This window comes from Vespula pensylvanica, chromosome 8 (genome assembly GCF_014466175.1).
Source record: "Vespula pensylvanica isolate Volc-1 chromosome 8, ASM1446617v1, whole genome shotgun sequence".
NCBI lineage: Eukaryota > Metazoa > Arthropoda > Insecta > Hymenoptera > Vespidae > Vespula > Vespula pensylvanica.
The window spans coordinates 6,630,714-6,640,940 of NC_057692.1; the positions used below are offsets into that span (position 1 = coordinate 6,630,714).

Consider the following 10,227-nt stretch of genomic DNA (forward strand, 5'->3'; position numbering starts at 1 on the left):
GAGAGAGAGAGAGAGAGAGAGAGAGAGAGAGAGAGAGAGAGAGAGAGAGTAGTGTAATAGAATCTTTAATATTAAAAACATCGATTTTCTTTCCTTCCATCAATTCTTTTTTTTTTTCTTTACGCGTGCGTGTACTCCTTCAATCAATTTTTTATGAAACATGGATGTTTGTATTTTCTCTACGACATAGATAATTATTGCAAAATTTAAATGATTTCAGAACCAATATTTTTTCTTTTCTTTTTTCTCTGTAGAATGACAGCAAAAAAAGAGTATCAACTTCTTAAAGAAAAATATGGTAACATGAATATAAATTCAAATGTAAGATCAACAAATTTCCTCAAAGAACTTTCGACGTCCGAAGATGAAGAGGATAACACAAGTCTAGAAGAAATCGAAGAGCATAAGAAAAGTACGGATAAATTTTTAACGAATCAATCTTCCAATCATTCATCGTCTACCGATGATAGCTCCATCGAAAGTTCAGTTTCGTATGATGAAAATGACGACGAAGAACATTCGACAATATTATCTGGTGAAGAGGAAGAGGACGAAGAGGAAGATTACGAAACCGTCGATACTGCACTTCCCGTTCGATGATACGTTTCTTAATTATTTTAAATGTAAAACATTAATTCGATCTTAAATTACATTATAATTCATTTAGCAACGAGATAATTTATTTTCACATCACGTCTCTAACTTCCTATTTAAAATTGTAATTTAAATATCGTGAGCACATGATAAACCATCGAAACGATCATCGTTTCATTTGTGTAATTCGATGTAAACCTAATCGGCCCGATCAATTGTTCTCGTTCAATCCTGAAAAAAATTTTTTCTTACAAATTCTAGGAAGAACACTTTGTTTCAAAAAATGAGATACTAATAAAAAAGAAAAAGAATAATTTAAATAAATAATATTCTCAAACGGATTTTCCTGTTGGACCTACTTTTTTATAAGTCTTACGCAAAATTAATCTTCGCATTAAGAATATTAATTATTGTTTCTAGAACGAGCAAAGCAGTAAGATCTTATTAATCTTACTACACATTTAAAGCGCTAATTAGAAGAAGTCATTACACAGCGGTATTACTTTGCTTTATACCCTGTAATTAGACGTTGGCTCATCGGGGCGGCTATATCAGTGCATTCTTTAATTAATTTAAAAATAAAAAGAATATATAGGAAAATGATAATATGAACGTGAAAGTCAAGCCGATTGTGGACAGTTTATACAAAGAACATACTTAAAATACAACCGGAAATTTCTAATGTTTTGCACTTCCGTCAGTGGGTATGATTTAAAGCGTATTGTCGTACGATAAACAGAGATAAAATTATTCCGAAAGAGACGATAGATGATCTCAAATATCTTATGGTGCAACTTGTACGATCATAAAAATCATTAACATAAAACAATAAAAATTCTACGGTATAGTTTTAATGAATTAATAGAAAAAGAGGCTATCATGTAAATAAACGTAGATAATCTATGATTTGTATTATGGGCAATGATTTTATCTTTATTGTGGAATCGCAATAATATGAAAGAAAAGAAAAATATAAATTCTGTTCCATTAACTTCGATTTTTAACAAACTAACAATCGAATATAAAAATTAAAGGAAGCTAAGAACATGAAATATTTTCACAAGATTGTCATGAATTTTTCTATTAAAATTGCTTATTAAAGGATACCGTTATGTCTCTCCAACAGTGTTCAATATTATTCCGTCGTTTTCTCATGAAGTAGAGGAGGAATTCAGAATCTGGTTTGTCGTTGACTGAAGAAGGGTGGCACGCTATCAAAGGCCGTAGTATCCGCATTGTTTTCGCTTCAGCGGCGAACGCAGGGGTGCGTCGTAGGGTTCTCTTATCGATTACTCTGCCTTTCCATGGCAAAGACGGTTTCTATGTATCTTTAACGAGACCGGAAATGTGATTTTCGATTATCACGTCTGACTCGGAGAAAATGTAAGCTCGAACGCATTGGAGTAGACTAACTAAGAACTCACATTCCCCTATATACATAGATTATTCTAAAAAGGATAAGATAATGTTCTTTAGAAAACTTTAAAACACCTTTTTTTTATTCAGTAACGTTATACGGTATAAAGTAACGAAAAATTGGATCAACTTAAAGAATGGACTAAAGATTTTTGAGCCATCTCGCTTATATACATTGATTTATTTTTTTCTTTTTCTTTTTTTTTCACAAAACTGTACAGAATGGTCCACAACAATTCGTTCGTCGATTATTAAATAAGTTAATTAACCATTGACGTCATTCGAGTATGGAAATGTATGTGATGTGTGCACCGACCTAACTGTTATTTCTTCAATAAGATCGGGTAGGTATTATTTGCAGGAATATAAAACAATGATCACGGATTAATGATGCACTTTTACCCTTTCCTATTTTAATCAACTATCGTTGACGTATGTCATGTTCCTAATTTAATTCTATCACTTAAAAATACGTTGCCATAACAATCTCTTGTACAAAAACTCGCATCGCATAACCATTGGCAACCATTTGAAAAGATCGTAAAAATTGCACTACTGTCAAAAAACACAAAGGATCACTCCTTGTGCTCTACCTTCCCTTAAGACGTATCAAAGCTGTTAGAATATAATAAAACACATCAGGTTTTTTCCTTCACAACAGCCCTACGTGACTCCGCTGATATCTAGATTTTAATTTTGATTCGGAGCGTGATACAACTAGCTCCCATCTGATTGATATTTTCGAGGCCTTCCCTAGGTTTTTTTCCATGAATAGTACATTTCCAATGGTCTGTTGACTCGCCAGAATTTGTCATTTACTTGTCGTAATGTTTGTGATCCACTCAATACCACGAGTTGTCCTGGTGAAGGTGCTATATAAATACAAAAATTCAATAACCTATCCGATTCTGATAATTCGGTGTCAAGATCCAAAGTTAATCGCATAGCTAAGTATTTACTGAGATGGTCCACTGTAAACAAATTAAATTGTTGTTATTTTGTGAAAATTAATATTTGAAAATGATCTGAAAGATTTTCTTATATGGTTATTACCTGTTGCATTTGCCGTAGTTTTTATATATCGAATACTATTCTCCTTTAATGCTTTTATTAATGAATTGTCTCCAGCCATTTCTGTTGGATGAGGCTTGAAAACAAGTTCGATTTCGTTAAGCATTAAAGGTTCGCTCGGACCCTCGCCTTCTGTATCGACCATAGAATCACCACCTCCTGTTTCTGCTTCTGCACTAGAAGAATCATTTTCTGAATTCTGAAGACTTTTTTGCCGCTTTGGTGGTTTTGGTATTTGATTTGTGGGATTTGGCGAAGGTGTTGTAGAATTTCTAGATGTAGTTCCTAAAAATTTTGAACATTCATTTTATATAATGTACTTTATACATATATATATCCTATTTGTGTGATAACAAATGAAATAATATAAATTACCAGAAACTGCAGGACTACTTGCAGGTTGGGAAATATTTGTAGAATTCTGCGAACTATTGCTAGCTCCATTGTTAGTAGTTAATGGCCCCGTTGCACTTTGTGAAGAATCACTTTGATTTGCAGCATTTGTAGATGGATTTGGCGTTGTAGGGGCACTAACATTTGGAGTATTATTGTATGAAGTCGCATTACTTGTATTTTCAGATTCATTGGCATTCTTTCTGGAACGTTGTGGACGATTCTGACTTTGTAGTTTGATACCTTCGGTGATAGAATTTACTAAGGCAGCCTGGGAATGTGATTTATTTAATTTTGCCAAAACTCTTTCTTGATGCGCTTCATATTCATCTCTGCTTGGGTATATCTTTGAAATTAATAGATCAAAATTTGGATCTGGTCTCAAGGAACGTTTAGAAACTAATTTTTTTCTACAAGTTGGACATTCCTACAAATAAACAATGTAAATACAGTTAATGTAACCCGTATCCATGATAAACCATAAATACAATCTATATCTATAACTGAAAGGTTAAAAAAAAGATAGAATAATACAAGTTTTCCCGACAAGTTATATGAAACATTTTTCAAACAAAAAAATTCAAATATTCCTCAAATCATAACATCGTGTCCCATAAAATTGTGTTCCGTAACATTGTGTAGACATAAAATTAATAACGATGTTAATATAACGAAATTTTTTAATCTGACAACAGTCTGTTTACATAAATCTTTGACGTTCAAAGATTTGAATACAACTAAACCTTACATAGACGTAAAAAGTACGCAGACAATTAAAAAGACTATGGAAACAAATAAACAAAAACGTAAAAAAGATCATAAGAAAGATCAAAATGTAAATATATACCTTATTACCGCTTCGAAGTGCGGTGATGATACAATCTGAACAGAAACGATGGAGGCACTCCTTGGTGGTCATGGTTTTTTTAAGCATATCCAAGCAAATTGGGCACATAAGCTCACTGTGTAAACTTCGCGGACTAACCGCGATCTCTGTATTGTCAGTAATAGCATCCTGAGGTGTCCGATGTAATTCATAAAGCGATAATTCCCAAGTTTTGTTAAGACCGACTTGTTCCGCTGACGCCATCTTAGTTACATACAAGTCGTCAGCTGAAAGCTGACAACAGCGCGAATTTGCTCTATTAAGATTGATTTACAATTACTTAACGCCATATTATGAAATCGTAATAATATGGGAACCGTAATAATCTCTGAGAAAACTATAAATGATTATAACACGTGCTGTGATATTAGTCACATTCAAGTCAGATAAAAAATTCACATTGTAATGAGTTTCATTACGTCGTGGACAATTTCTAATTTTGTCCAATTAGCTTGCGCCTGATAAAAGTCGCCTTAACGCAATGTCCGTAGTGCCATCTATCGACTACTCGATACACTTTATTGGCATTTACACGGAGAGACTTCATTTAAGTAATATATAGCAAGACGAGTAATTAAACTCTATTCAAATACATTCTAATGAATGTAATTGTCTAATAATAACAAATTGTTCATTAAGAATGAAAATTTCTTAATTATAAGTTAGTTATACGTATACACTGGATAGAATGACCATTTATTTAGATAAACCGTTTAGTTGCTTTCTTTTATATACATTTCGTAGTTAGGCTATTTTTCGTTGTGACAATTATGATTCCAATTAATTAGTAAGAATTAATATCGCAGCTTGAGAAAAGTCATTCAACGATTTCTCATTTTGATTCTACATAAAATGTGAGTAACTTTATATAGCCTTTATATTTTTGTTATTAAAATTTTTTAATATCTCTTATTGCAATGTTCTATCTTTAATATTTCTTGATGTCGAATGAAATACATTTACTATATTAGTCCTTTTATTATTTATATCTTGAAACTCGACACGGCAGCAATCGCTTAGCTTTCCTATTAACGTGTACGAGCGAAGACGTCGTTAAACGGAAATTGCAATTATCGAGCATCGACGCGAGAAAGGAAAAAATCACGTGCGCGAGAACGTGCACGTAGTACGAGACGCGTCGATAAAACAGATCGCTGTAATTAAACGTCGGTGGCGCGCGACAAAGGGCTTTTTAACGAGGCGCGGCAAGCTCGTAAAGAAATCCGAACGAACGTAGAGATACGTAAAGGCAAATCTAATGCTTTCACGACTCTGTCACGATCCCATTATTAGAAATTTATTTTTCGCACGTTACAATAATTTACGACGTCAATTTTTAACCGTATATTACTACTCGCGTTACGTGAAAAATATCTTTCCTTCGCTACATTCGAAACCGGATCGAAGGACAGTATGAATCATTGATCGAGATAAATAAATTACACACGATAATATTTATCGTTAGTTGTAGACCTTTTATTATCGAGACTGATATTTGATGTAATACGTATCATAAAAGTATCTCTCTCTCTTTCTCTCTCTCTCTCTCTCTCTCTCTCTCTCTCTCTCTCTCTTTAATGAGTGTTAATCTTCTCTTAAATATTAGAAGAGTTTATATTTCCATTGAGATATAACTTTAGAAATATCTATCTATCATTTTTGTTATATCGCATTTGTTAAATTGTTTGTCAAGATTAATCTTAACGTTTTGATACTCGAAAGAAAAACGATCGTTCGTTTTTCTCCGACTTTCGATCGCACGATGAAGAGAAATTACTTGAACAAATAGAAGAGGCAGTAGATTATCTCTCATCATTATGTCATCGATCGGAGGGAATGTAATCCTTTTGGAAAGTCTTGCTCGATCTTTTGGAGTCAAGCTCGATAATGAATCGAGGTTAAGGCGAGTTCTCTCGCGTGCAAAAGAACAAGGAGAGAAGAAGGAGGAGGAGGAGGAGGCGGCGGAGGAAGAAAAGAAGAAGAAGGAGGAGAGCTTTCGCATAGGCAAAATATATGCCTCCGGTATAAATAATATAACGGTATGCGATACTGTGTGTAAGGACTCAGCCTTACTGGGCGTAGGCACGCAGCCGTGAGCGAGAAAGAAGAAGAGGAAGAGAGAACAAGTTGCAGACGCGTCTTTCCCTCTCCCTCTTCCTCCACCATCTTCTTCTTCTTCTTCTTTTTCTTCTTCTTCTTCTTCTTCTTCTTCTTCAACTATCTTTTTCTTTTTCTCGTGTAGAAAGGACGTGAGATGCATTCGCGTTAGTGATCTAACGCTTAGAAACTGGACCGACGAGACCCGAGATCCCGACAGCCTTTTTTAGTGACCCTAACTGTAGAGCACCGTAATTGCGGTTGTCGGTAGGCTACAAGCAATACACGTAGATAGAACATAGGAAGAAGAAACTCGTTGTATCACCTGCTCCGAATCGATATCCATACGATTCTAGTACACGCGTACCTATGTATGTACTACAAGCCCTGACCTTAGCTTCTGTTAACGGAAGGAAAAGGTAGGGACCGTTCGAGTTCTTCGCCATCAGATTTTCATTGAGTTTTGGTTTTAAATCGAATGATACCGTTGCTCGAGACTTCTTTTCTCTACTTTTTTCTTTCTTCCTTTTTCTCTTCATTTTTTTCTTTTTAATCTCTTCGTCCATATCTTTATCTTCCATTTCTAATCCCTAATCCCTCGAGTCCTCGATATGTAGCCTCGTTTGACATCGACCGTTAAATTGACTAATAAGTTATGTACTCCCACGGTATGACCAGTTATTTTTATGTCTTTGGTATTTCTGAAAACTTGTTTAACGACGAGCTTGATTATTTTGCTTAATTCTTATGATATCAAGTTGGGACATGATGGGTGGGCAGATCCTCAAGAAAGAGGATACGTTCAAATTGATTAGTAGATTCGGAAAGAATGTAGAAGGTAAAAAAGGCAAAGCGTAATTATTCTTAATGGCTTATGCGACCGTTATTTTCCTCGATTCCAACATGGTTCTCTTTCGATCACTCCCGTCCGGCCAAACCGGACTCTGAACGTTCTGCTATATGCATAATGCATCTCCATTCAGAATCGAAGTTACGCATTGACGAGAGAATAAATTATTCATGGTGGTGCACAATCGTCCATTCGCATCGCTCTCGAATGATGAGCATCAAGTTAATGGATAAACGTGTTTATGGGGGTCAAACGACGCGTCCTCCGATAGGTATGGGGTGTGCGTATACGCCAACGACACATTGTCCCACTTTATTCGGATCCCGTCGTGTCAACTTTTTCCTTACTTCGACTAATTAGTTGCCTTCGGCGAAAAACGGCGGGCAAGTGTTCTACTTTTAACGTTTCCACGTTTCTTTAAAAAAACGATCTAGTCGTTAGAAACCATAGGTAGATAACAAAAGTTCACCGACCTTAATCGTACTTATCAAATTTGAAAAAAAAGAAATTAAATTAATAACATCTTTATTAATAAACATCTTGCAAAAATTTAGATTTTCTCTTTCATATGCAAATTCAATAATCTATTCAACAAGTTATCGCATGTAATCATAAGCTATATATACGCATACCGATGTGAAACTTTTTTTTAATCGAAAATCACTTTGATCGTAATCAACGAGAAAGTAGTTATTTTATTACGACGTTTCAACATCTTTCGATGCAATTTCAATTGATATTACGAAGTGTCGATGATCCCTGATTTAAACAAAAAACAACTGTACAACTTATACACACACACACACACACACACACATATGTATGTATGTATGTATTAACGCAGAAGAACTCGAAGAGATAGGTGTGGAAACACAGAACGCGTGTCGACACGCGTAGATGATTTCCCTTCCCTGGTAGGTGTAAGTACCTTTACGCAATCCGAGACCACAATCTCGTGTATGATGCGCGAGGTTATCGCGATGCAAAACCGTGAGTCGCACGAGTATCGTTAGTCGTGCAATTTTCCCAAAGAATTTTACCCCCGCTTCTACATACTCTCCCTTCCTATTTCTATTATTAACGGATATTTCTTTGATGAGTTTGTTATAAAAGACTGCCGTAACAGACTTTCGATTTTTTCCATTTTAACAATATATATTATAAAATATTTTAACAAAATATATAAAGTAAATATTTTTACAAGATTTTCAACACGCATCGTACAACTATTTGATTCCTTCTAAGAAAGAGATATAAATTATATCGTAATAAAATAATTCCGATAAAACTTCGCTCGAAATAATGATGAATTTTTTAAGAAAATCAATCATAGACATTCACTAACATTCCTCTAGAAACAAAAAATATTATTTAATGAGAGATTTCTTGTAATGTTCTGACTCGTTACATGAATCTCGTTAGCGTTGCGCTTTAATTATCCAATAATCCGACTATCTACTCGTCTCACCATTTCACCGTGGAATGACATAATATCAGCGATCTGTTACGTATTCTTCTGATTCGGAAATGGATTCGGTTTGCTTCGCTCGCTTTAGCACGCTTCGGTGAGTTCCCGACGCGACGACGATTTGTTTCGACGGGCCGAAGTAATTATCATATCTTTTACTTTCCTGTTCCCGACATTGCACAAGCATCCGGAAGGAACGGTGCTCTTGGCCGCTTGATACATGGTTACAAGTATCCGTTCAAGGCAGGTCAAGCGTGAATCTGACCCACTAGAGTTGCTTCAGTTACATAGATGCATTCTAGCTGCTGCGAGCGCGATCATCAGGAAGCGTCGCACTGTATTCCGCACTCTGCTCACGTTTCCTTTGAAGTTTTCTTCTCGTGAGTTAAATTACAATTGGTCAGCTCCTTGAGAAAGTGGCAATATCGTAACCATTCTGTGTCTGTATTCATTTTCTTTGATTGACAAATTGACAATGACATTATTATTCCAAGAAATGTTTAACGATGTCACATTAATACACTGACTGCCATTATGGACATCTTTGACAAACATCTGTTTTATCAATGAAAACGATTACAGATATTAGTAAATTTTACAAATTAATTACTACGAAATTCGAATACTACCGAGATATTTCTATTGGCAAATAAGGGAAAGATTTATTTTTATGTATTTGTAATAGATATGCAATAATTATTATTTCCAATATTAGTGATCAGTTCACACGACTTCACTGATTTAGAAATTAATTCGACAAAAATTAGATAAACCGTTTCATCTGAATAATTTCAAACTCTACGTGTTCTGTAAATAGAAAATAGAAAGTTCTTTCACCTGGTAATAGTTATCTATTTCACTTCGTATAGTATACGCTTTAAAAGTATTACAAAGTCGGAGATATCTCGCGACATCTTTTAGTCGTCTAGTCAGCACTATCTCAAAACGTCAAAAATTCGATCGAAATTCTGAGTGACGTTTCGAATCCAAGGCGTGACGCTAGAATTGTTAGGAAACTGGCTTATCGTTCATTAGCATATCCTCCTCTACGGCACTTCCTTGTTCTCTGAAGATCTCGCAGACACCCGGAAGTTACGTTAGTTCTTACAGAATGATACACGAGTGTGAACGCTTATCTCAGGTCAGCCGTAAGCCTAATCGTCCCTGGATCGTAGGAGTTTTCCTAGAGTCTCAGATACACGCACATATACATACATATATACATACATACGTGTATATATGTATGTATGTATAAGTACCTTGAAGAAGATTCCACGCTTCTCTTGGTACATACTATAGCCAGTCGTAAGCTTTAATCCGAACGTTCTGTGAGAATAAGAGGGAAAGATAGAGATAGACGAGACAAGACTCGGTCCTTCGGTTTTCCACGACCAGTTGACTCAACTTACGGCAAAAAGCCACCAGCTTGTAAAACCCGAAGCCATCCTCATC

The 10,227-nt window shown here is 35.2% G+C and overlaps 2 protein-coding genes across 3 annotated transcripts in view; one reads left to right on the top strand and one right to left on the bottom strand.

The window, feature by feature from the left end:
- Positions 1-675, top strand: part of LOC122631157 (AP-3 complex subunit beta-1-like) — a 5,193-nt gene extending 4,518 nt beyond the window's left edge. The window contains exon 4 of the mRNA XM_043816480.1: positions 255-675. Coding sequence (XP_043672415.1) covers positions 255-600 — 346 coding nt within the window. The 3' untranslated portion in view covers positions 601-675. The remainder of the gene's footprint in view (positions 1-254) is intronic.
- A 1,497-nt stretch (positions 676-2,172) lies between these two features.
- LOC122630853 (E3 ubiquitin-protein ligase RING1) lies at positions 2,173-4,589 on the bottom strand. Of its 2 annotated transcripts, none has more exons than XM_043815829.1 (4): positions 4,322-4,589; positions 3,457-3,820; positions 3,064-3,366; positions 2,173-2,981 (listed from the first exon to the last, which is right to left on the bottom strand). In XM_043815829.1, exons 1-4 carry the CDS (start codon positions 4,562-4,564, stop codon positions 2,764-2,766), a joined length of 1,128 nt encoding a protein of 375 aa, XP_043671764.1. In that variant the 5' UTR covers positions 4,565-4,589; the 3' UTR covers positions 2,173-2,763. The 2 variants fall into 2 exon arrangements, with proteins under 2 accessions (XP_043671764.1, XP_043671762.1); XM_043815827.1 differs by having other exon boundaries at positions 3,457-3,901; positions 4,322-4,588.
- Between the last annotated feature and the right edge of the window lie 5,638 nt (positions 4,590-10,227).